General features: G+C 40.9%; 1 protein-coding gene and 1 long non-coding RNA gene across 2 annotated transcripts; one reads left to right on the top strand and one right to left on the bottom strand.

Annotated features, from left to right (window-relative positions):
- Positions 1 to 3778: 3778 nt before the first annotated feature.
- On the top strand, positions 3779 to 4390 carry LOC123268029. Its single transcript, XM_044732910.1, has one exon. The coding sequence runs from the start codon at positions 3779 to 3781 to the stop codon at positions 4388 to 4390; it is 612 nt and encodes a 203-aa protein (XP_044588845.1).
- Positions 4391 to 10092: 5702 nt separating this feature from the next.
- Positions 10093 to 26881, bottom strand: LOC123267725. Its single transcript, XR_006510109.1, has 3 exons — positions 26872 to 26881; positions 22592 to 22594; positions 10093 to 10190 (listed from the first exon to the last, which is right to left on the bottom strand). It is a non-coding gene; the product is annotated as an uncharacterized LOC123267725 (long non-coding RNA).
- Between the last annotated feature and the right edge of the window lie 547 nt (positions 26882 to 27428).

Below are 27428 nucleotides of genomic sequence, written 5' to 3'. Positions count from 1 at the left end.
TGTATCCGTAAGTTTTTCTTATAGTTGTCTTAATTTTGATTGATATCAATTGTCGTTTTGCATTATTTAGGAAGGAACTAACATTGAAGATTACGCGCAACAACTTCGGAATCAGTCTAAGACATGTATACAGCCGTATTTAATCATTCATTAAAGTCAAGTTGTAGATAAGGCTTTCATTCCAGGTGAAGGGTGGTTTGAACGGGGAGTACCCGGAAAAGTTGAAAAATTTTTTTAATTTTATAGATGCTTACATTTATAATATAGGATCTAAATAAAAAAATATGGTTTCTTCATTGCATACCAATATTTTATAATTGGTTATTAAAAAGACTGACGATGTGCAGCAGCACTCGTCTGATGACATCAATTGGGAGTGAAAATTCAAATTTTATTTTATAAAATTGGACTTTTTTAAAATAATTTTAGTTATAGTTAAAAAAAAAATTAGGAAAATGGTTGAAATTTTTCATAATTTGTTTTTAGTTAAAAAAATTACATATTTCATAATTTTTCTTATCCGAAAAATTAACATTTTTGGAAAAAAAATTTAGAAAAATTTTTCTATTTTAGATTTCTTCTAAAAAAAAAAATTAGAAAAACGGTTGACCCTGAAGGCCATCCCTGAAACTTCCCGCTCATTTCGTACCTAAACGCTTAAAATCGCATTTATGATGTTTTCTAGCTTTTCGAGCTCAAAAATACAGTTTATGTGTTATTTAGAGCTCTTCGATCTCAAAGAGATAGTTTCTTATGCTTTTAAGCTCTTCGAGCTCAATAATCTTATCAAAGTTCGATAAAACACGATTTTTTAAATTTTCAAACTGCTATAACTTTTGAATGAATTAACAAATTTGTACGCGGTTAGCGGTAATCGATGTAGTTTTTTAAGCTTCATAAATGATTCTGTGCAAAAAATTGATCTGATAAAAAATTTCGGAGTTATTACAAAAAAACACTTTGTTCGATTTTTTTTCGACACCGATATCTCACGAACGCATCAACCGATTCTGACGCTTTTTATGGTGATCAATGCGGGTTTTTAAGGTTAAGAGCTGATTAGTTTTTGAGGTCGATTGGCTTAGCCAATTTGGAGATATTTAAAAAAACTGAAAAAAAACTTTTTTTTTCACTTTTTTCTCACTATTTTTGAAATTTCTCGAAATATACTGGTCCGAATTGGTTCCTACTTATAGGAAATCTAAGTTTGGCAAAGCCCTTTCGAATGGGACCAATCGCGATGAAATCGGTCGAACCGTTCAAAAGTTACGAGAGATTTACATACCCACACACACACATACACACACACACACACACACACACACACACACACACACACACACACACACACACGGACACACTCGCACACACACGCACATGCACACACACACGCGCACGCACACGCACACAAACACACGCGCACACACGCACACACACACACACACACGCGAACACACGCACACACACACACACACACTTACACACACGCATTGCTATCATCAGTAGTTACATCGGTCCTCACATATGGTATATCCATTTGGGCTGACGCACTTGAGATCCAAGAAACATGGAGGAAAGCATGTCCAGTTTACCGACTGAGCGCGCTAAGAGTAGCCAGCGCCTTTCGAACAATATCAGAGAAAGCAGTGTGTGTCATTTCCGGAACTTTGCCGCTCAGAGTCCTAGCTGAGGAAAGACGGAACCTTTACCAACGAAAGAGGACAACCGCACAAAGTGCCGAGGAACTCAGAGCTAAAGAACGGCAGAACAGCATCGCACGATGGCAATCGCAGTGGGACGCCGTGACAACAGGGAGATGGATACACCGTCTCATACCGAAGATCGACGTTTGGCTAAACCGAAGTCATGGCGAAGTCAATTACTATCTGACGCAGTTGTTGTCAGGACATGGATGTTTTCGGACGTATCTTCACCGCTTCAAGCATGATGATTCACCGGAGTGCCCGTCCTGCCCAGGAATCAATGAAGACGCGGAGCACGTTTTCTTTGAGTGCCCACGATTTTACCCACAGCGAGATGAGCTGGAGATAATCCTAAAGAAGAAAATCCAACCAGAGACAATAGTAGAAGCAATGTTGTCATCAAAAGCCTCCTGGAACGCCATCAGCACATTTGAAACAGAAGTCCTTATAGACTTGCATTCCATCGAAAGAAGAAGAGCAAATGACAACAACTAGAAGAAAGGTAAAATAACACCTTAGCTACCAGAAGAAAGAGCAGTAGCTAGATCCTCCCCTCACGAAGTAATGCCTAACGGCGGTTTCCATGAGGGATTAGAGGAAAGAGGAAAAGGGGTTTAGGGTTTAGTGGGTAGGGGCACTAGCGTCAAGTTTTAGTATGACACTGCGTCGAGTCGCCACACATCCAGGCCAAACAACTATGCCTAGAATCCGTAAAAAGCATTCCCCCCCCCCTTAAAACAAAAAAAAAAACACATACACACACGCGCGCACACACACGTTCACACACACACACACTCGGGGCAGAAGAGATACTGCTACCGGGCGCGTCTCCCCGAGCAGATGGGAGAACGCTCGCTGTCCTTGGATGACACTTAATCTCTTAGTTGATAAGGTACAGCGGGTAGGAGCCAAGCAAAATAACCAAACAAAATAAGCTCCCGTGGACAAAACTCCCCTTTAATGGGTTGGTCACACTAACTGACCTAGCAAGACGATTGGTTCCTGCTGTAACTCACTGGGAGTGTCCGGAACCTGTATCGTAGTTTCCGACGATGCAGGCCACGGCTGATGTGAGCTTGCTCTGCCGAGGTGAAAGTTGCAGCAGTGGATCAGGAGCCAGCCACTTCGGGCCTTGATCAGGAAGTACGCAGTGAGTGTTAGAGATCGGAATCTTCACCGCTCCGAGCGAGTCTAGTCCGTCCGTGTATTCCGGGACTGGCTAAGTGTCAGCTAGGCCTCAGGGAACTGGGGTAGGAGTACTATCTCCGAGGGTACACCCGTTCCTAGTTATGGCAACCCGCTCCACTCCGTACGATGCGCTGGTAAATCAAAAAAGTATGAGTAGAAATATGGAAACAAACAAGAGTCAAAACGGGGCTCACGCCCAGCAAGCAGCTATCGTAGCAAGCGTTGAGATGAAGAGGGCACAAGCGCTGGAACACCTTGATAAGCTTACTAGAGAGCTGGATGAGTTTGTTAAGTCTAAAGTCAACATCCACAAAGAGATCAAGACGAAGACAACCGGTGTAGTCAACGCCCTTCAAAGGTTCAGAACACTTGATGACGGATGGCAGGCACAACAACGGCAAACTCTCAATGTCACACCGAAGAAGAGCAGACAACCTGCCGCAGACACCGTCGAAGAGATGGACACCGGTGCCGAAGGCGATGGTGAATCTCTAACAGAAGACAGAAGCGACACTGGTGTCAGGTCTGGGAAGAGGAAAGACCGTAACTCTCCTGACCCAACGGTCAACCAAGTAATGAAGAAAAAGGACACAAAACCAAATCCTCCGAAAGAAGTGGCGGCACGGAGTGCCAAAAATAAGGAGGTCGACGCGTGGCAAAAAGTAGAGTCGAAGAAGAGAAGGCCGGAGTAGGATCACCTCCCAAAGCAATTGCCGAAGGAGCCACGACCGGAACCTAAGCGGAAAAAATCGCGCAAATGGATCAGACCTGACGCGCTGATAATCCGCCCTGCCGAAAAAGAGAAGTATTCCGAGATATTTCGCCACATAAAGCGTGATGTCCCAGCAGACCAGGTTCGAAATACCGTCGAGAAGATCCGCAGGACAATGACCGGAGATATGCTGATCACGTTGTCAAGGAAAAGTGCTGACAAAGGCCAAGCCTTGCAGAGGACCATCACAGGAATTCTTCAAGACGATGCTAAGGTAGTCTGTAAAGGTCCACAGGAGACCATTGAGATTCGAGACATCAACGAAGAAACGACGAAGGAAGAGATCCAGGCCGCCCTGAAAGAGGAAGTTGGAAAAGATCATGAGATACCTCTAGAAGGAATAAAAATCCGTAAGGCTTTCAGAGGTACGCAGACGGCTGCAGTCACTTTACCTATGACCATCGCGCGAAAATTAGTGGAAGGAACCGGCAAGATCCATGTCGGGTGGGTTAACTGCCGAATCAAAGCGACGACGAGACCTATCCAATGCTTTAAATGCTGGCACTTTGGACATGTTGGGCCCCAATGTAAAAGCCAAGTAGACCGATCTAAACTCTGCATCAGATGTGGACAAGAAGGGCACCGTATCGCGGACTGTAAAAATTCTGCCAAGTGTGCAATATGTGCTGACCAGCAAGGAGCAAAGGACGTGGCTCACCATGCCGGCACCTACAGATGCCCGGTATATCAGGAGGCGCTCCAGAAGTTGACGAACAAACAAGCATGAGGATATTGCAGCTCAACCTCAACCATTGTGAAGCAGCGCATGACCTGCTCATGCAATCTGTGCGAGAATTAGAGCTGGACTTGGTACTGATAGCAGAGCCATATAAACACCTGAGTACCCAACCCTGGGAATCTGACAGCACATCCAAAGCTGTCATCTGGTCATGTGGCAAGCTTTCTTTCCAAAATGCAGTCGACAACAGCAATGTCGGCTTTGTAGCAGTATCAGTAGAAGGCATCCGCTTCTATAGCTGCTACGCACCACCTAGCCTCTCCATTGTTGACTTCACTGATTTCCTGGATCGACTAACCGAAGATGCGAAGCAATACCATCCAGTAGCGATAGCCGGAGACTTCAACTCCTGGGCAGTTGACTGGGGCAGCAAACATACAAACGCACGAGGGAAAGCACTACTGGAGGCCTTTACTACACTAGATGTGGTTTTGCTCAACAGTGGTGATACGCCGACCTACACCAAAGGTGACGCAAGCTCAATTGTAGACCTCACTTTTGTCAGTAATAGCCTTGCCAGAGGCGACTGCAACTGGAAAGTGTTGGACATCTACACTGCCAGCGACCATCATGCGATATTCTGGGAAATATCAAGCGACCAGAACCCCAAGAGACCAGTCAAGCAGTCTTACATCGTTGGTTGGAAGGTAAAATCTTTTGACCCAGAAGCATTACTAATAGCCCTCGATGGTGATCCGATCAACACTGGATGTGCAGAAGAACAGACTAAGGACCTGATGAGGAGAGTAACACATGCTTGTGATGCCAGTATGCCTCGTAAACGTGGCATAAATTCGAGACCTTCGGTGCATTGGTGGAACGACCACATCAGCGTCCTCCGTAAAGAGTGTCATAAGAAAAGAAGAATCTCTCAGCGCGGCTATCAACGGCCCAACTCAGTGGAGCTGATCGCAGAGTACAAAAAGGCGCGTTGTGAACTGAATAAAGCCATCAAAGAGAGCAAAAGAAGATGCTGGAAAGAGCTTATATACGAGGTGGATAAAGACGTGTGGGGTAGGCCTTATAAGGTAGTTATGACCCACCTGAAAAAACAACAAATGCCATCACCTACGTGTCCTCAACTTCTTCAGAAAATCGTCACTGCACTGTTTCCACAGCAACGCAACTACGATTACCAGTTGGCGCCAGGCAAATTGGACGACATCCCACCTGTCACTGAAGAAGAACTGCTGGAGGCTTGTAACCGTGTAGGGAATAATAAAGTGCCGGGATTGGACGGAATCCCTAATTTAGCCTTGAAAACCATCATAAAGGCAGCTCCAACATTATTCCTCGACGCTTATAATGCATGCCTCAAGGAGGGGACTTTTCCTCGTAAGTGGAAACAGCAACGATTGGTACTGTTACCTAAAGGGAAGAAACCACCAGAAGAACCGTCATCTTACCGACCACTTTGCATGCTAGATACGGCGGGTAAGATACTTGAGCGCATAATTCATCAACGAATAGATGCAGTAGTCGACCCACTCCTGGCAGACAACCAGTATGGATTCCGGAAAGGACGATCAACCCTGGACGCGATCAATCTGGTTGTTAGCACGGCTAAAGAAGCGATCGCAGGAACCAGATGGGAGGGTGGCACAAAGAAGTATTGCCTGGTGGCGGCATTAGACATTAAAAACGCCTTCAATTCCGCCAACTGGAACTGCATCATGCAAGCTCTTCGAGAGAAAAACGTTCCAGAATACCTGTGTAGAATAGTGACCAGCTATTTCACCGATAGAGTTCTTAAATACGACACGAAGAATGGTCTAAAAGAGTACGATATTACAGGAGGTGTACCCCAGGGCTCTGTACTTGGTCCACTGCTGTGGAATATCATGTACGATGGCCTATTGAGATTGAAATTGCCAAGAAGTGTAAAACTCGTAGCATATGCAGACGACGTAGCCGTAGTAATCGTCGCTAAACACCTTGACGAAATTAACAACATGTTCGACTTCACCTTCGAGCAAGTCCATCGGTGGATGAATACGGTAAACCTGCATCTGGCTACACACAAAACTGAAGCAGTGCTTATATCCAGCAGAAAAGTGTTAGAGACCATCAAGCTGAAAGTCGGCGAACAAGAAATCACATCACAACCTTACATCCGATACTTGGGAGTGATACTTGATGCCCGTCTCAACTTTAAACAGCAAGTGGAACACGTCAGTGCCAAAGCGTCAGTAGTGAGGGCTAGTCTCGCACGACTGATGCCGAACGTCCGAGGGCCAAAGCAGAGCAGGAGAATACTACTATCATCAGTTGTCACATCGGTGCTCACATATGGAATATCCATTTGGGCAGACGCGCTGAAGTTGCAAGAATCATGGAGAAAATCTGGACCAGTATATCGACTGAGCGCTGTAAGACTAGCCAGTGCATTCCGCACGATATCAGAAGTAGCAGTGTGTGTCATTTCCGGAACTCTGCCGCTTAGAGTTCTAGCTGAGGAAAGACGGAACCTTTACCAACGAAAGAGGTCAACCACACTAAGTGCCGAGGAACTCAGAGCTGAAGAACGGCAGAACAGCATCGCACGATGGCAATCGCAGTGGGACGCCGCGATAACAGGGAGATGGACACACCGTCTCATACCGAGGATTAACGTTTGGCTTAACCGGAATCACGGCGAGGCCAACTACTATCTGACCCAGATGTTGTCAGGACACGGCTGTTTCCGGGAGTACCTTTATCGCTTTAAGCACGATAATTCCCCAGAGTGTCCGTCTTGCCCAAGAGTTGCTGAAAATGCGGAGCACGTTTTCTTTGAGTGCCCTCGTTTTAACCCACAGCGTGGTGAGTTAGAGAAGATCCTGAACAAGAAAATCACACCAGAGTCAATAGTAGAAGAAATGCTGTCATCCGAAGCTGCCTGGAACGCCACAAGCGCGTTTACCACCGAAGTGCTTACAGAGCTGCGTTCCATTGAAAGAAAAAGGGCAAATGACAGAAACTAGAAGGAAGGAAAAATAACACCTTAGCCACCAGAAGGAATAGCAGTAGCTAGATCCTCCCCTCACGAAGTAATGCCTGACGGCGGTTTCCATGAGGGATTAGAGGAAAGAAGAAAAGGGGTTTAGGGTTTAGTAAGTAGGGGCGTTAGCGTTGAGTTTTAGTATGACGCTGCGTCGAGTCGCCACATATCCAGGCCGAACAGCTATGCCTGGAATCCGTAAAAAGGATTCCCCCCCCCCCTTAAGATAAATAAAAAACACACACACACACGCGCGCACACAAACACACACACGCACACACACACACCCACACACACACACAGACGTACGGACATCATCGTAAAAATAGTCAGGGAAGCTTCTTAGGGCTTCAAAACATCGAGAGCTGTTGAAATCTCGATTTTTGCAAAACGGGGTGAAAACAATTACTTCCCAATTTTTCGAAAATCTTCGATTTTCTTAGCGGGAAGTTAAAAAGAAATCGTGTGTGTCAGCTCCGACGCACGACTGAAGTTTACTCCTTACTAACGATTATATCAAATATATAGATTAGTAAATGATGGTAAATGGAATTAACTATTATATTACTCGAAGCATACATGATACATTTATTTTCATTAATTATGCAGTTAATTCGTCAAAATATCTAACTCCATTAACTTGTTAATATTTTGTAACGGGTGGTTTATTTCCCGTACTTAAGGCCCCTGACAAAAATTAAACAAAACAACTAATTAACAACAAATGACTCTAATGCTGATTCAGGGCGCCACCAGGGTTATTTTCTCGGTTCCTGGGACCGGATACCAGAGCTGATTCTATTAATCTACAGGGAGAGAGAGTGGAGGAAGGTTGTTCTGAAAATGAATAAATTTTTATTTAACAAATTAACCGGTTTTTATTCAACAACAAAATTAACAACTCATTCACAACTCGTGCCCTTGCACGTACTCACTTACAACTACTTCACTTACAACTACTGGAGGATTTCGGGCTAAAACCGGCTACTCCGACTTAACGCTAGTCTTCCACTCGGCAAACCATCAACAAGTAGAAAACGTCGCACTAAGATTTGATTACCCTACTCGGCAAACCATCAACAAGTAGGGGTCGTCCAAGAAAATTCTTAATCCCACAGTACCCTCATATGGAGCGACTATACTGCAGTTTCTATCTTACTACCGTTGTACCCCACTTGGCGACTATACAACGGCTTCTAGGACTGTACGAATTGCTCTATTCGGCAAACCATCAACAAGCAGAGAACCCGTACAATCGCACACTCTTAACCCGCACAATCTCCACACACATATCCCACGCGTCTCACACACACTGACTCTACTTTATTATTTTATTTCCGGATTTACAAAATTACTCCAAAATTTTACAACGTTAATTTTCACTAAAATTGTTCAGTCATTAGCTTACAATAAAACCATAAATTATTCTCACGAATTAACAAAATTTACTTCTTAAAATCCCGGCTTAAAACCGACGCTTCTTTTATTCCAAATTTAATACGAGCTTAACTCTGCGCATTAACTTAAATTCTTTCGAAGAACATTCTTTATAAAATTAACTAAATTTTTACTCGGACGTAATCCACACAATAAATAGTTTCATAACAATTTCTACCGGAACAATGATATTAAATTATTGACAATTTTCCAGTACATGACTTCAATATATAAGACAACCCAAGTAGAAATTGGCAATCAAATTAGATAATTAATTAGTAATTTCTCAATATACAAATTATTTGCCGAAAGTTTATCTACGGGTACATCAGTCTTATCTGCTCCGAAATTTAGTAAATTAATTCTCAATAATTAATAACACGTGGAATAATTATTTTCTAGTAATTTGAGAATGACGATTGGATAATTAATAATTCGCCTCGGTGTAAAGTAATTACAGAAAATTATCCACGACGTTCAATTACTAAATGCGTCGCAGTTTTCTCAATGATTCAATTTCCGGTAATTAAAATTGTTTCCAATAAATAATTAAGTGATTTTCAATAAATGATAAAAATATAAATCAATAAAAATGATTAATGTAAAAATAATTAATTACGTGGTAATTCAATTGCTATAAATTATAAAATAGTCCACGCATTGATTTTATAAATTTACTGCGTCATCAAATTCTCAAGGAATTTGCGCGCTCAAAAATGGACGACGTTGTTCGTTATTGGCTTGACCTCGGGTACTAATGTTTGACTGGTCGTGAGCTGCCGACTCGAATATTTCTCGATGTTCAGAAATTAATTAAATTTGATTAATCAAAAGATGAATTTAATTTAGCCAATCTTAAGATGTTAATAATTATTAACCAGCTGAATTAACAATTTAGATACTCACGACCTAAACCCAGGAGGTCTAGAACATTCCTCGGGTGTAAAATCCCCAGGAGGAATTGTTCACAAGCTAACAAATTAAATTGATTAAAATAATTAATTATTATTAAGCAAAATTATTAAACAATTGAATTATCCAAACTTGAATAAATAAAATGAGAAGTAGTGTGTTTGATGAGCCGGGTATATGGCCCCAAGGCTCATCATTACCAAAGTCCAATACCTGGTGTAAATTTGGTTGAAGAAACTCTATGGTTGATACTCGCTTCCTTCTTTGGACTTCTTGATGTTACTCGTTCCAACACTTTACTACTTCTCCGGACACCACGCATGGCTCGTCTATATAACGACCCCAAAAATCACCACTCCTGCTCTCTCTCTAGTCCCGAAGATCGATGCGCTCAAATGCTAGTCGAAAAGTTATCGATCTCTGGTGACTTATCGATTAAGGGTAATTTACCCTGTTACACTCCCCCTTACCAGACCAGCAGTTGGGTGTATCGATCTTCAACCTCTCCAGGACCAAAAGAAAACAAAACTAACAGATGACGAGGTCCATTGAAACAAGTACACGTCCTCCTCATGGCCCACCAGGCGCAGGTATTGGGTACATTGACGTAGCCGTGCGTTGGAACTTGTGACCTAAATAAACTCTGGAAGACACTGTCGACCTTGGTTTAACAGAGTTGTTTGCTGGAACTAAACTTGACTAGGAATAGCACCCTGGGACACCTCAGTTCATGTCCGGGTATAACGCTTTGGACCTCCTGTCGACTCTGTAGACTCAAAAGAAAAAATTTTAGACTTCTAGGTGATACTGGTGTAGACCGCGTTGAAGTTGGACTGGGTTTTGGCTCAGATATGGGCTCAATTGATGACACAGCGTTGGTTGAAGCCTCCACTGACTTAAAAGACGTCTCCGACCCCGCCTCGTTCGAACAGTTTGGACACTTCTGGTCATCAGCTCCGTGAGCTTGAGATAGCATCTCAGCCTCCCCCTTACCAAACTGCAGCTAGGTGCTCCTACTGTAGTTGTAAATCTAGTTTTTATATCACGGAGCTGACAATTGAGACAAAAGTCACATGCTCTGTGTCTTTTCCGAATTTTTTATAAACTAGATGACACCGAGATCGGTATCTCGTACACCTGAATTTCACCACGAAGTCCATCCCCAGGACCAAGGAATAACCTAGGTCGGGTAAAATACACAATAAAGGTTCTCCAGCTGTCTGACTCGAATTATGAAAGGTGCTCCACTCTTACTTTTATCATCAGAGTGATTAACAAGAAGCACTCCTTCTTGGTCAGATACTCTTGTAGATCACCAACAACCAAATGTTTGAATATCTTCGTACCCTCTCCTATTTGATAAAAGATCTCTCACTATCTCTATCTAGTGTCTGTTGGAGCGTTAATAGTACAATGATGTTTACGAAGACATGTTGATGGTCGGTGAATCTACTTGTTGACTCTTTGCTGGTTTCACACTGAGTTTTCAACTTCTAATTCTCACTCAGGAACAGATGCTTGTTCTGTTTTCTGAGATTACTCAGAATTTGTTCGAATAAAAATATCCAATATCTCAATAGTTTAATTGAAAGGCCCAATGATGATTTCCAGTTACGTAAAACTACTCAGGGACAGATGCTTGTTCTGTTTCTGAGTTTTTTTCAGGATCTTGTTCAAATTAAAATATTTAGGATTACCACAATTTAATTGAGAGGTCCAGTGATGGTTCTAAGCTTCATATAACAACTCAGGGACAGATGCTTGTTCTGTTTCTGAGTTTTTTTGAATTTTGTTCTGGTGAAAAATATACACGATTCCAATATTCTAATTGAAAGACCCAGTGATGGGTTTTGTCATAGGATACTCACTTTCAACACCTCCTCTGTACAGAGTGGAATTCAACAAATCGCTATGCGATGATCACTTTTATTTTTTTCAGTTTTTTTTATTTTTTGTAACAAAATTAACCATGTATCTTTTCATCAGAAACAAAAATTAACAGTCCATAATCATTCGCCGAATCTGGCCCACGAGAACAGAGTGGTAATCGAATGTCTCTCTATAATGTGAATTGTTTCCTCAGTCTTCAGTTCTGTTAGTAAGCACGTGGGAAACTACGAGTTATCACTAACTATTTTTTGATGTTGTACAATTGACCCAGGATTTATCCAAGTCTGATAGAGGTTAAAAAATTCGCCAGAGCAGCTAAAGGACAAGTCTGTCTCACCTGTCCTGCTTTATAGCAGATATTACAAACTAGCCTCCTAGGACCTCGACAATATTCGAATGTGTGACCCTGTTTCCCGCGGATCGTTGTTGATTGAGACCCGTGATCACTTGTGTTGACTCCCCCGAAGATGCAGGCACTACGCTTGACCTGGGTATTTGAGTATGCTCCCCGCGGACCTCTGTTGAGTAAGACCCGGGTATAATTGAGTCAACTCCCCCATAGGTGCAGGCACTACGCTTGACCTGGGTATTTGAGTATGCTCCCCCAAGGGTCTTTGTCCAACATTGGTTCCGGGGTTAACTGTGGTAGATGGTGATATTCTACCTCGGCCTCTTCCTAAAGAAACTCAACGAGAGTCACTTTCTGGCTCTTCAACGAGTCCTTGAGACCTAGTTCTCGGTCCACTTGGAGGTAACATTGTAAAATATTATTTGTTTCGTCCGTAAAAAGTTTTTTTTTTTTTTTGAATTTTATTTTTTTGAAATTTATTTAGTAACTTAAATTGTTTCGAAATTTATTTTGGATATTTACTTTTTGAAATTATATTAAAGAAATAGAATAAAAAATTTCTAATTAAATTTCGAAAATAAATTGCCCAAGAATAACTACATTAAGTAAAAAAAAATTTTTAAATTTGTAAATTATCGAATAAGATTTCTGTAAAATAGAATCTACAAAAAAAATTTTAATTTGAATCTACAAAAAAAAATAAATTACATAAATTAGATTTGTACATAATATTGAAAATAATTTATCAATTTAGTTTCGAACTTAAATTTCCAAAATAAGTTTCAGGAAAAAATCCAAATCTAAATAAATTTCCAAAAATTTTTCAAAAATTAATTTCTAATTAAATTTCAGAACGATTTCAGGAATTAAATTTCAAAATAAAATTTTCCAAAAATAAATCTCGAGAAAAAATTAGTGTTATCGAGGAGAAATTTAAGTTTATAATAATTATAAATAATTATTTCAATATTCAAATTAAACTATTGCAATTGTATTTAGATAATAACTAGAAAATTTAATTTTAATTTGCCGAAATACTCAAAAGATTAAAATAAGGAAAATTATTGTATGATTTTATTTTAAAAGAAAGTAAAATTTTAGTAAGCGGATTAAATTTTATAATAAATGCAAGTTTCGATAACTACGTTGTTACCAAGTGCGCGAAGACAATGCCAAAAAATTCTTCCGAACTAGACAAAGGCGCTGACGTCACTAACCTCGGTAGCGTCGTGTAAAATTTTGTTCGAGTAATTTTTCGACTTTACTGCGTAGAAAAATTTCTATTGCAAGGTGTTAATTTTTACCGAGTTTTATTTGGTAATTATTATAATCGATAATCCCTGAGTAGCTGTGACTCGTAAAAAATCTACCACAAGCTACTGGTATACTTTCTTTGTTGTAGATAATTTTAATCCCTGAATAGCTGTGACTCATAGTTAATACTACCACAGCTATTGGGTATGTTGTCTTTGTTAATGTAAATTTTTAATCCCCTGAATAGCTGTGACACGTGAGGCTATGCTACCACAAGCTATTGGGTATTGATGACACTTCCTGTTATAATAAATTTTTAATTTCTTAATTACAGAATTAAGAAAAAGATAAATACTTAAAAATATTTTTTGATAAAATTCAATAAACTTAAGTTTCACTATACTCTAAACTCGAGTAACTTCTTTTCCCCAAAACTAAAAATAGCTTATGACTGATATTATTTATTTAATTTAAATATTCAATAAAAATTTATTTATTTCCGGCCTTCCTCTCTCTCTTTGGGTTTTTCAACGTTGGGCGCCAGTGTAACGGGTGGTTTATTTCCCGCTCATTTGGCCCTTAGTAAAATTTAACAACAACAATATATTAACAACAAATGACTCTAATGCTGATTTACCAGGGCGCCACCAGGGGTTATTTTCTCGGTTCCTGGAACCGGATACCAGAGCTGATTCTATTAATCTACAGGGAGAGAGTGGAGGAAGGTTGTTCTGAAAATGAATAAATTTTTATTTAACAAATTAACCGGTTTTTATTCAACAACAAAATTAACAACTCATTCACAACTCGTGCCCTTGCACGTACTCACTTACAACTACTTCACTTACAACTACTGGAGGATTTCGGGCTAAAACCGGCTACTCCGACTTAACGCTAGTCTTCCACTCGGCAAACCATCAACAAGTAGAAAACGTCGCACTAAGATTTGATTACCCTACTCGGAACGTCCAAGAAAATTCTTAATCCCACAGTACCCTCATATGGAGCGACTATACTGCAGTTTCTATCTTACTACCGTTGTACCCCACTTGGCGACTATACAACGGCTTCTAGGACTGTACGAATTGCTCTATTCGGCAAACCATCAACAAGCAGAGAACCCGTACAATCGCACACTCTTAACCCGCACAATCTCCACACACATATCCCACGCGTCTCACACACACTGACTCTACTTTACTTTTATTTTCTGGATTACAAAATTACTCCAAAATTTTACAACGTTAATTTTCACTAAAATTGTTCAGTCATTAGCTTACAATAAAACCATAAATTATTCTCACGAATTAACAAAATTTACTTCTTAAAATCCCGGCTTAAAACCGACGCTTCTTTTATTCCAAATTTAATACGAGCTTAACTCTGCGCATTAACTTAAATTCTTTTCGAAGAACATTCTTTATAAAATTAACTAAATTTTTACTCGGACGTAATCCACACAATAAATAGTTTCATAACAATTTCTACCGGAACAATGATATTAAATTATTGACAATTTTCCAGTACATGACTTCAATATATAAGACAACCCAAGTAGAAATTGGCAATCAAATTAGATAATTAATTAGTAATTTCTCAATATACAAATTATTTGCCGAAAGTTTATCTACGGGTACATCAGTCTTATCTGCTCCGAAATTTAGTAAATTAATTCTCAATAATTAATAACACGTGGAATAATTATTTTCTAGTAATTTGAGAATGACGATTGGATAATTAATAATTCGCCTCGGTGTAAAGTAATTACAGAAAATTATCCACGACGTTCAATTACTAAATGCGTCGCAGTTTTCTCAATGATTCAATTTCCGGTAATTAAAATTGTTTCCAATAAATAATTAAGTGATTTTCAATAAATGATAAAAATATAAATCAATAAAAATGATTAATGTAAAATAATTAATTACGTGGTAATTCAATTGCTATAAATTATAAAATAGTCCACGCATTGATTTTATAAATTTACTGCGTCATCAAATTCTCAAGGAATTTGCGCGCTCAAAAATGGACGACGTTGTTCGTTATTGGCTTGACCTCGGGTACTAATGTTTGACTGGTCGTGAGCTGCCGACTCGAATATTTCTCGATGTTCAGAAATTAATTAAATTTGATTAATCAAAAGATGAATTTAATTTAGCCAATCTTAAGATGTTAATAATTATTAACCAGCTGAATTAACAATTTAGATACTCACGACCTAAACCCAGGAGGTCTAGAACATTCCTCGGGTGTAAAATCCCCAGGAGGAATTGTTCACAAGCTAACAAATTAAATTGATTAAAATAATTAATTATTATTAAGCAAAATTATTAAACAATTGAATTATCCAAACTTGAATAAATAAAATGAGAAGTAGTGTGTTTGATGAGCCGGGTATATGGCCCCAAGGCTCATCATTACCAAAGTCCAATACCTGGTGTAAATTTGGTTGAAGAAACTCTATGGTTGATACTCGCTTCCTTCTTTGGACTTCTTGATGTTACTCGTTCCAACACTTTACTACTTCTCCGGACACCACGCATGGCTCGTCTATATAACGACCCCAAAAATACCCCCTCCTGCTCTCTCTCTAGGCCCGAAGATCGATGCGCTCAAATGCTAGTCGAAAAGTTATCGATCTCTGGTGACTTATCGATTAAGGGTAATTTACCCTGTTACAATTTCTAAATCGCAAATTAATATCGATAGATATAAATAAAAAAAATATGTGTAAGCTCCAGTAAACTCCAAAAAATTGGTTAAGGAAAAATTTTTCTTTTAAAAATCATTATTTGTATCAAAGATTGAAATTTTATAAAAAAACTTTTCAATCATCTTATGAAGAACGGATTTGTTTATAACAATTTTTTAAACAATAAATGATAAAAATTTAAAAAGTTATTTCCGTGCAGCTTCTGACAACATAAAAATGGATCATTAATAATATTTTGAAAAAATAAATTTTTTTGATGTTTAATTTAAATTTTTAATTTGGCAATAACGAAAATTATTCATGAAAAATTGAAAAATAAAAATTTTTCAATTATTTGAACGGGGATCTATTCTGAAACCTTCCAAGTATTGCTCCAGGAGAAGAAAAAAATCTCAAACAGTTATAGTTTAACAATTATCACACTTGCAATGTACATGTTCAAGCAGAAAAAAAATTATTAATTAACAATTGCATAACTAATTGAAAAATTGTGATAAGAATTTTTTCAGGCGGATTATTGTTCATTTATCTATCCAGTAAGCCCCTGAATATTTTCATTTTTTAAATTTTATATTTAATATGTTAAAATAATTTTTATTAATCAAGTGTTCAAAATAGGCATGGCTTACGCAAGCCAGAGCACCCATTTTCGGCCGTATTTTCATCCCTCTGAGAAAATTATTAACCCTTCGTTGGTCGTGCTATGAGCGAATCGCCGCCTAACAACTATTCAACCTATAGAGACTCGCTATAGTGCGAGCGAGAAACTAAAAAAAGCCCGATCAACGAAGGCTTAATATTGGTCCTACAGTTCCGGGAGTCCAGACTTCTTTCTAGGAAATTTCCTCCTCTTTTTGAATTTTTTAAAAATTATTAATATCTTTATTAGTTTTTAAAATATTTTTAAAAAACTAAACCTCTTTTTTTTCAGTTAATTCTTAATAACCTTTGCAATTTTTGCAAGCGGAACTTCATTTTTTTCAAAAATCATTTAGATCCCATTTCGATTCGAATGACACCTCAATTATAATTTTCGATAACTGCAGAAAAAAGTTGACCAAAAAGGCACTGGTTGACAAAACTATGAGCTATCATGCAGTATAATGTGCATGCTGGCTACACACAAGTATATCCATACACACAAAACTGAAAAGTGGAAGGTGCGCGAGAAATGATGCGCACCAAAAACGTTACTATCCCATTTGATGAGTAGGTTTTACTCTCTGTATTTTTCTCATACCGGGCGCCTTTTATGAAAATCGATTCTTAAGGAGTAAACTCCAAAAAAAAGTGTTTGTGTACTTATGTACGCACGTTAGAAGTTATACTTCTTTGTCGTAACATGATAAAAATCTTTCTAAATATTTTATCAATCGCGTTATCCTACCTTTGTAGAAAAAACGACACTTATAATAGAAAAAAAAGTATTTAATACATTGAAAGTTTTATTATAACGCATTGTCTAGTTAAATAATAGTTATTTATGCTACATGTGGGATAAGTAGCAAATAATCTGACAGTCATGTTGTTGCGACATGAGCATAAGGGTTATGGGGCATTCGTATGGAAACGAGTGTGGTAGATGTCGCTACGAGCCGTTAGGAGGAATATAATAAATAATTTTTTTTAATTACCCTTTTTTTTGTATTTAACACAGTTGCGTTGCGACATAAATAAATAAGAATTAAGACTGATCGTTGTTTTTGGTGTATGATTCACATGAACGATAAAAATAAATTACTATCGCGGCATGAGATGGCGTTTCAGTAGTCTCTAGTAAAATAAAAACGACAGACTGAGTCAAACACAGATTGTGTTCGTGGGGTTATATTTCTATAGTAATATAGCTTAGGTGGAATCCGTGTAGTTATGTAGTCTTAATAGCCGAGACCAGTGATTGCAGTTTCAATCGGCTTAGCGAAACGAATGGAAATTTTGAAAAAACGTTTTTTAGAGATAATAGATAATTCAATAAACTATTTCACCATAAAGCGTTTTTTTCAAAAATTTCATTCGTTTTGTGAAACCAATCGAAACTGCAATTGCTCTGCTAATGGGAGTGCGACAGAGATAGTTCCGTTGAACTCCGTGAGAGCAAAGCGAGAAAAAGATGGTCTCGCCTGTTAACCGAACATGTGCGTTTATGAAACACATATAGTCAAGTGTGCGACTATTGTGTACTTCGGAGATGACATACAGCGTTCGAAAAGTCAACTTCCAGAGCAGGTGTTGTAAAAAGTTTATTTAAATATCATAAAAAAATTATTTCTACATAATTAAAAAAATCTGGAAATTGGTTGACCGTGCAGGCCAACCCTAGAACTTCCTGCTAAGTTTGTATTTCAAGCACCTTAAAATGTGTTTTTTGATTAATATTTCAACTTTTCAAGCTCAAAGCGCCGTTTTTCACATATTGAGCTCCTCGAGCTCCAGATGTATTTATTAAACAACTGTAACTTTTGAATGCGTCGTTCGATTTTGTTTTTTGAAAAAGCATTCGGTGCAGTTTTTAAAGCACAAAAAGAAAATGTTCAAGTTTTTATTAATCGGTTGAAGAAACTGGAAAATATCTTAAAAAAATACCGAAAAAGAAAATTTGGTGAATTTCTAAACTTTAACTTTTAAATGCGTCGTTCGATTTTCATTTCAAAAAAAGCATTCGACGCAGTTTTTAAGCAAAAAAATGTATACATGGTGACACAGTTTTACTAGCTGCGCATTTGGCCCTTTAAATTAAATTAATTGAAATGATAAAACTAACAAAATGAATCTAAATTAATAAATGAAAGGGCGACACCAGGATTTTTAATCACGGTTCCTGGAACCGGAACCAGAGCTGAGAGCTTATCTTACAGGGATAGAGAGTGGAGGAAGGTGATCTGAAATAAATAAATCTTTAATTAACAATATATGGCCAAATTTATTAATAACAAAATTATTCAATAAATTACGCACTCACAAACACACACACACACACACACACACACACACACACACACACACACACACACACTATAATCAACTTAATACAGCCTCTGTCGGCTGACCAGATCCAAAGTTTACTTTGCACAAGGAACGCGCTGTGTGACAGACGTCGTCTATAGCCTAACTGGCGGCTATCCAGTGCCAAAAAAACCTAATACCAAGAATATTCATTTGAAGTTATAACAAGTACTTTTCATCAAAACTAACATAAACGAGCGGTATTAATTTTTTAACTTCCCGCTAAGAAAATCGAAGATTTTCAAAATTCGGGAAGTTATTGGTTTCACCGCGTTTTACGAAAATTGAGTTTTTATCATATCTCGATGTTTTAAGGTCACAGGAAGCTTTTCTGACTATTTCCGCGGTGGTGTACGTGCGGCTGTATGTATGTGTGTTTTTTTTTTTTTTTTTTATAAGGGGGGGGGAATCCATTTTGCGAATTCTAGGCATAGTTGTTTGGCCTGGATATGTGACGACTCGAAACAGCGTCATACTAAAACTCGACGCTAACGCCCCTACTCACTAAACCCTAAACCCCTTTTCTTCTTTCCTCTAATCCCTCATGGGAATCGCCGTCAGGCATTACTTCGTGAGGGGAGGAACTAGCTACTGCTCTTCCTTCTGGTGGCTGAGGTGTTAACTTCCTTCTTTCTATCTTCTGATATTTGCTCTTCTTCTTTCGGTGGAACCCAAGTCTTTGAGGACTTCTGTTGCAAACGTGTTAGTAGCGTTCCAGGCAGCTACTGATAACAGCATTGGTTCCACTAGTGGATCTGGTTGCATTCTCTGGTTCAGGATCCTCTCCAACTATTCACGCTGCGGATCGAAACGAGGACATACAAAGAAGACATGCTCCGCATCTTCAGCAACTCCTAGACAGGACGGGCACTCCGAAGAGTCATCGTGCTTAAAGCGGTGTAGATACTCTCGAAAACACCCGAGTCCCGACAAAATCTGCGTAAGATAGTAATTAACGTCGCCATGATTCTGGTTAAGCCAAATGTCGATCCAAGGTATGAGGCATCAGTCGTGCTAGGCTCGCTCTAACTACTGATGCTTTGGCAGTCACATGTTCGACTTGTTGCTTGAAATTGAGTCGAGCATCAAGCATCATTCCCAGGTACTGAATGTACGGTTGTGATGTGATTTCATGTTCTCCAACTTGTAACTTGATGGTTTCCATCGCTTTCCTGCTGGTAATGAGCACTGCTGCGGTTTTATGCTCAGCTAATTGCAAGTTCACCATATCCATCCATAAGTTAATCCATCTAAATGTAATGCCAAAGGCCAAATTTATCTCTTCGAGATGCTTTGCGACAATCACCACGGCAACATTATCTGCATATGCTACCAGTTTCACTTCTGCTGGTAATGCTATTTTCAGGACACCATCCTACACGCTGTTCCATAGCAGAGGACCTAGAACTGAGCCCTGTGGTACACCATCAGTAATATCATACTCCTTAGGACCACTTTTTGTGTCATATTTGAGGACTCTGTTTGTGAAATAGCTTGCTACCATTCTACGCAAATACACTGAAACTCGTTTTTTTTCGAGGGCGCGCATTACGCAGTCCCAGTTAGCAGAGTTGAAAGCATTTTTGATGTCAATGCAGCCACCAAACAATACTTTTTTATGCCGCGATTCCATCTCTTTCCAGCAATCGCATCTTTACCTGTGTTGACGACCAGGTTGATTGCATCCAGAGTTGACCGTTCTTTTCGGAAACCAAATTGGTTGTCTGCCAGGAGTGGATCAACTGCTTCTATTCTTTTGTGAATTATCCGCTCTAATATCTTACCCGCCGTGTCTAACATGCAGAGTGGATGGTAAGATGATGGTTCGTAAGGTGGCTTCTTTCCTTTCGGGAGCAGTACAAGTCTTTGCCACTTCCACCTTTCAGGAAAGACTCCTTCCTTGAGACACGCATTGTAGGTATCTATGAATAATGTCAGCGCTGCTTTAATAGATCTTTTTAAAGCAATGTTTGGAATTCCATCCAATCCCGGTGCCTTATTATTCTCTACACAATTGCATGCCTCCATCAATTCTTCCTCTGTGACAGGTGGGATGTCTTCAGGGTCAGGCTGCAGTGACGAATAGATCAACTCACGTTGCTGAGGAAACAACGTACAGACGATTTTCTCTAGTAGTTGTCGGCATGTAGGTGACGGCATTGGTTGACATTTCAGGTGAGTCATGCCCACCTTGTACGGTCTGCCCCACAGATTTTTCTCTACCTCTTCGACGAGTTCCTTCCAACAGCGTCTTTTGCTATCCTTGATGGCTCTATTCAATTCTCGACGGGCCTTTTTGTACTCTGCCACCAGTTCTGCAGAGTTAGGTCGACGGTAGCCACGCTGAGATATTCTTATTTCTTTAAAACACTCTTTAAGAAGAGTGCTGATGTTATCGTTCTACCAGTGGACCGAAGATCGATGATTCATGCCACGTTTCCGGGGCATACAAGCGTCGCAGGCCTGGGTCACTCTCTTCATTAGCTCTTTTGCTTTCTCTTCAGCACTCCCTGTGGTAGTCGGGTTGCTATCTAAGGCTACTATCAAAGTAGCTGGGTCAAAAGCTTTCACTTTCCATCCAACTGCGTTAGTTTGTCTGGTTGCTCTTCGAGGGTTCTGGCCAGATGGTACTTTCCAAAGGGCTGCGTAGTGGTCGCTGGCAGTGTAGGTGTTCATAACTACCCAAGAATAGCTTCCTCTCGTAAGACTGCTGTTGACGAACGTAAGATCCACTATAGAGCTTGCCTCTCCTTTTGAATATGTTGGTGTTTCACCAGCGTTAAGGAGGACAACATCTAGTGTGGACATCGCTTCAAGTAAAGCCTTTCCTCGTGCATTGGTGAACTTGCTGACCCAGTCTACTGTCCAGGAATTGAAGTTCACGATATTGCTACGGGAAAGTGTTGCCTTGCATCTATGGTCAGACGATCAAAAAAATCGATGAATTGTTCTAAAGAAAGACTCGGCGGGGCATAGCAGCTGTAGAAACGGATTCCGTCTACCCATGCTGCTACAAATCCGGCTACTCTGTTGTTGACCGCCTTCTGGAATGGTAATTTGTCACAGGACCAAATGACAGCTTTGTTGGTAATATCCGATTCCCAGGGTTGGGTACTCAGATGTTTATATGGTTCTGCTTTCAGTACTAAGTCTAGCTCTAGTTCGCGCACGGTTTGTATGAGCGAATCATGCGCAGCCTAACAATGATTGAGGTTGAGCTGAAGTATCTTCATGATCGTTTATTTGTCATTTTCTCGAGTGCCTCTTTGAAAACCGGGCATCTGTATGTGCCAGCATGGTGGGCAGCGTCCTGCGCACCTTGATGGTCAGCGCGTAATACACATTTGGCTGAATTTTTGCAATCAGCAATCTTGTGTCCTTCTCTTTCGCACCTTATGCAATGCTTAGACCAGTTGATTTTACTTTTGCACGGTGATCCAAAATGCCCAAAGTGCCAGCATTTGAAGCATTGTATCGGTCTCTATGTTGCTCTCATTCGACAGTTGACCCAGCCAATCCTTATTTTGCCGTTTCCTTCCAGTAGCTGTTGTGCTGCAGCTGCTGCAGAGCAAGCTCACATCAGCCGTGGGCTGCGTCATCGGAAACTACGACACAGGTTCTGGACACTCCCAGTGGGTTACAACAGAGAACGATCTTCTTCTTGCTAGGTCAGTTAGTGTGACCAACCCATTAAGGGAAGTTTTGTCCATGGAAGCGTATTTTATTTAGCTCCTACCCTCTTTACCTTGTCAACTAAGAGACTCAGTGTCATCTAAGGACAGCGAGTGTTCTCCCATCCACTACGGGGAGACGCGCCTGGTAGCAGTTTCTCCTCTGCCGCAGGTGTTTGTGTATGTGTGTGTGTGTGTGTGTGTGTGTGTGTGTGTGTGTGTGTGTGTGTGTGTGTGTGTGTGTGTGTGTGTGTGTGTGTGTGTGTGTGTGTGTGTGTGTGTGTGTGTGTGTGTGTGTGTGTGTGTGGGTGACCGATCAATTCCATAAACTATTCAGATCTCAACATCGAAAAACCACGTTGATTGCCACCAAGCCGGTCAAAATTGGTTGATTCCTTCGTGAGATCGTTGACGAAAGAAATCGAAAAAAAGTGTTTTTTTTTAATTACACCGAAATTTCTAGTCTGATCGATTTGTGTTTGAAAACAGATCATAGGATTTGAAAAATTGCGTCGAATGCTGCCAACCGCGTGGAAATCGGTTCATTCATTCAAAAGTTATTGTGGTTTAAAAATTCAAAAAATAGTGTTTCATTAAACTTCTATCAGACTTGTGAGCTCGGAGAGCTCAATAACATAATAAATGCAATTTTGAGCGCTCAATTACGAAAGTAGCGGGAAGTTGCAGGGATTGCCTTCAGGGTCAACCATTTTCTTAATTTTTAACTTCCCGCTAAGAAAATTGAAAATTTTCAAAAGTCGGGAAGTTATTGGTTTTACCCCGTTTTTCGAAAATCGAGTTTTTATCAGATCTCGAAGTTTTGAGGTCCTAGGAAGCTTTCCTGACTATTCCCGCGAGGGTGTCACTATGTCTGTATGTGTGTGTGTGTGTGTGTGTGTGTGTGTGTGTGTGTGTGTGTGTTTTATCTTAGGGGGGGGGAATCCTTTTTACGGATTCCAGGCATAGCTGTTCGGCCTGGATATGTGGCGACTCGACGCAGCGTCATACTAAAACTCGACGCTAACGCCCCTACCCACTAAACCCTAAACCCCTTTTCTTCTTTCCTCTAATCCCTCATGGAAACCGCCGTCAGGCATTACTTCGTGAGGGGAGGATCTAGCTACTGCTATTCCTTCTGGTGGCTAAGGTGTTATTTTTCCTTCCTTCTAGTTTCTGTCATTTGCCCTTTTTCTTTCAATGGAACGCAGCTCTGTAAGCACTTCGGTGGTAAACGTGCTTGTGGCGTTCCAGGCAGCTTCGGATGACAGCATATCTTCTACTATTGACTCTGGTGTGATTTTCTTGTTCAGGATCTTCTTTAACTCATCACGCTGTGGGTTAAAACGAGGGCACTCAAAGAAAACGTCCTCCGCATTTTCAGCAACTCTTGGGCAAGACGGACACTCTGGGGAATTATCGTGCTTAAAGCGATAAAGGTATTCCCGGAAACAGCCGTGTCCTGACAACATCTGGGTCAGATAGTAGTTGGCCTCGCCGTGATTCCGATTAAGCCAAACGTCAATCCTTGGTATGAGACGGTGTGTCCATCTCCCTGTTGTCGCGGCGTCCCACTGCGATTGCCATCGTGCGATGCTGTTCTGCCGTTCTTTAGCTCTGAGTTCCTCGGCACTTTGTGCGGTTGTCCTCTTTCGTTGGTAAAGGTTCCGTCTTTCCTCAGCTAGGACTCTGAGCGGCAAAGTTCCGGAAATGACACACACTGCTTTCTCTGATATTGTTCGAAAGGCGCTGGCTACTCTTAGCGCGCTCAGTCGGTAAACTGGACATGCTTTCCTCCATGATTCTTGGATCTCAAGTGCGTCGGCCCAAATGGATATACCATATGTGAGGACCGGTGTAACTACTGATGATAGCAATGACCTCCTTGTCTGCTTCGGGCCACCGATGTTGGGCATCAATCGTACTAGGTTGGCTACTACTGCTGATGCTTTGGTGGTCACGTGTTCAACTTGTTGTTTAAAGTTAAGTCGGGCATCGAGCATCACTCCCAGATATCGAATGAATGGTTGGGATGTGATTTCTTGGTCTCCGACGTTTAGATTGATCGTTTCCACCACTTTTCTGCTAGTGATAAGTACAGCCTCGGTCTTCTGTTTAGCCAGTTGTAAATTTACTGTGTCCATCCACTGGTTAATTCGCTCAAAGGTGATAGCGAACATATGTTTTGTCTCATCAAGATGCTTGGCGACTATTACTACGGCTACGTCGTCCGCGTACGCTACCAGTTTGACGTTTCTTGATAGTCTCAGCAATCCGTTATACATGACATTCCAGAGAAGTGGACCGAGAACAGAACCCTGCGGTACACCTCCAGTAACATCATACTCCTTTGGACCATTCTTCGTGTCATATCTCAGGACTCTATCTGTGAAGTAGCTAGCGACTATCCTTCGTAGGTATCCTGGTACGTTCATCTCTTGAAGGGCTTGCATGATGCAATCCCAGTTGGCGGAGTTGAAGGCATTTTTTATGTCTAAAGTTGCCACCAGGCAATATTTCTTCGTTCCCCCCTTCCATCTGGTACCGGCGATTGCGTCTTTGGCTATGCCGACAACCAGGTTGATCGCGTCCAGGGTTGATCGTCCTTTCTGAAATCCGTACTGATTGTCTGCCAAGAGTGGATCGACAACTGCTTCTATCCTTTGGTGGATTATACGTTCTAGTATCTTACCGGCTGTATCCAGCATGCAGAGTGGACGATAAGATGACGGTTCTTCCGGTGGCTTTTTCCCTTTAGGAAGTAGTACCAGCCGTTGTTGTTTCCACTTCCGAGGAAAAATCCCTTCCTTCAAGCAGATGTTGTAGACGTCGAGGAATAACGCTGGCGCTGCTTTAATAGATGTTTTCAAGGCAATATTAGGAATTCCGTCCAATCCCGGTGCTTTATTATTCCCGAAGCGGTTACAAGCTTCCATCAGTTCTTCTTTCGTGACAGGTGGAATATCATTCAGTTCGTCCTGTGTCAACAGATAGTTGAAAACGCGCTGTCGTGGAAACAGCGCAGTCACAATCTTCTGTAAGAGTTGAGGACACGTAGGAGACGGCATTGGCTGATATTTCAGGTGTGCCATGACTACCTTGTAAGGTCTACCCCACAAGTCTTTGTCCACCTCGTTGATTAGCTCTTTCCAGCAGTTCTTCTTGCTATCCTTGATGGCTTTGTTTAAATGTCAACGAGCTTTCTTGTATTCTGCGACTAGTTCCGCTGAGTCAGGCCGCCGATAACCACGCTGAGATATTCTTCTTTTCTTGAGACACTCATTCCGTAGGAAGCTGATGTGTTCGTTCCACCAGTGCACCGAAGGTCTTTGGTTCATGCCACGTTTACGGGGCATGCAGGTGTCGCTATTTAGGGCAGCTACTAGAGCACCTGGGTCAAAGGATTTCACCTTCCACCCAACGATGTCAAGTTTCTTAGCCGGTCTTCTAGGATTCTGGTCCTTTGATACTTCCCAGAGAATCGCATTGTGATCGCTAGCCGTGTAGATCTCCATCACCTTCCAGTCGTAGTTTCCTCTGATGAGGCTGCTGCTGACAAAAGTATGATCCACAATAGAACTTGCGTCTCCTTTAGTGTACGTCGGCGCACCGCCTCTGTTTAACAATACTACATCTAACGTAGAAAAAGCTTCCAGGAGTTCTTTACCTCGAGCGTTGGTGTGTTTGCTGCCCCATTCCATTGCCCAGGCATTGAAGTCTCCAGCTATTGCCACTGGGTAGTACTGCTTCGCGTCCTCCGTCAGTCGATCCAGAAAGTCTATGAATTCAACAATAGTGAGGCTAGGTGGTGCGTAGCAGCTGTAAAAGCGGATGCCATCTACCGATGCTGCTACAAAGCCGGCGCATCCATTGTTAACGACACTCTGGAAGGGGAGCATGCGACAGGACCATATGACAGCTTTTTTGGTGCAGTCAGTTTCCCATGGTTGGCCGCCGAGGTGTTTATACGGTTCCGATATAAGCTCAAGGTCAAGCTTCTGTTCACGTACTGTCTGCATGAGCAAATCTTGTGCCGCTTCACAGTGGTTGATGTTTAGCTGCAGTATTCTCATTTTTGTTTATCAGTTATCTTCTTGAGTGCCTCTTGTTATACTGTGCATCTGCTTGTGCCGGCATGATGGGCGTTATTCTCTGTACCGGATTGATCCGCATACAGTGCGCATTTAGCAGGCTTATTACATTCGGCGATTTTGTGTCCCTCTTCTCCACATTTAATGCAAAGTTTGGAGCGGTCGACTTCACTTGTGCACTGAACCGCACGGTGTCCAAAATGCCAGCATTTATAACATCGGACTGGTCTTAGTACTGTTCTAATACGACAATTGGTCCAGCCGATCCTAATCTTACCGTGTTCTCCTACCACTTTCTGCGCTACCGTTGCTGCCAGAGTCACCGACGCAATTTGTGTTCTGCTACGTAAGACCTTACGAATTTTAATGGCCTCTACTGTTATACCACAATCGTTTCCAGCTGCGTTTTCTAAAGCTGTTAGAATGTCATCTTTAGTTGTAGTATCGTCAATATCGCGAATTTCCAGGTCTTCTTCAGGTCCTGTACTAATGACATTTGCGTCCTCCTTAAGTATTCCCGCGATAGTCTTCTGCAGGTCTTTACCTCTATCACTACTGCCTTTCGACAGCGTGATGAGAATGTTCCCTGTCGCGGTCCTGCGTATCTTCTCGACTGTGTTGCGGACCTGATCTGGGCGAACGTCCGCCTTGATCCGTGTAAGTATTTCAGAATACTTATCTTTGTTCGCTGGACGGATAATAAGTGCCTCCGGTCTCGTTGCTGTTCTT

The sequence above is a fragment of the Cotesia glomerata genome, linkage group LG6 (genome assembly GCF_020080835.1).
Source record: "Cotesia glomerata isolate CgM1 linkage group LG6, MPM_Cglom_v2.3, whole genome shotgun sequence".
Lineage (NCBI taxonomy): Eukaryota > Metazoa > Arthropoda > Insecta > Hymenoptera > Braconidae > Cotesia > Cotesia glomerata.
The sequence above is the reverse complement of the archived record's forward strand: the minus strand, read 5'-3'. Positions and strand labels throughout refer to the sequence as shown.

Excerpts from the sequence above, each read along its gene's own strand:
- LOC123268029 (XM_044732910.1), top strand. The coding sequence starts at position 3,779 with ATGACCGGAGATATGCTGATCACGTTGTCAAGGAAAAGTGCTGACAAA.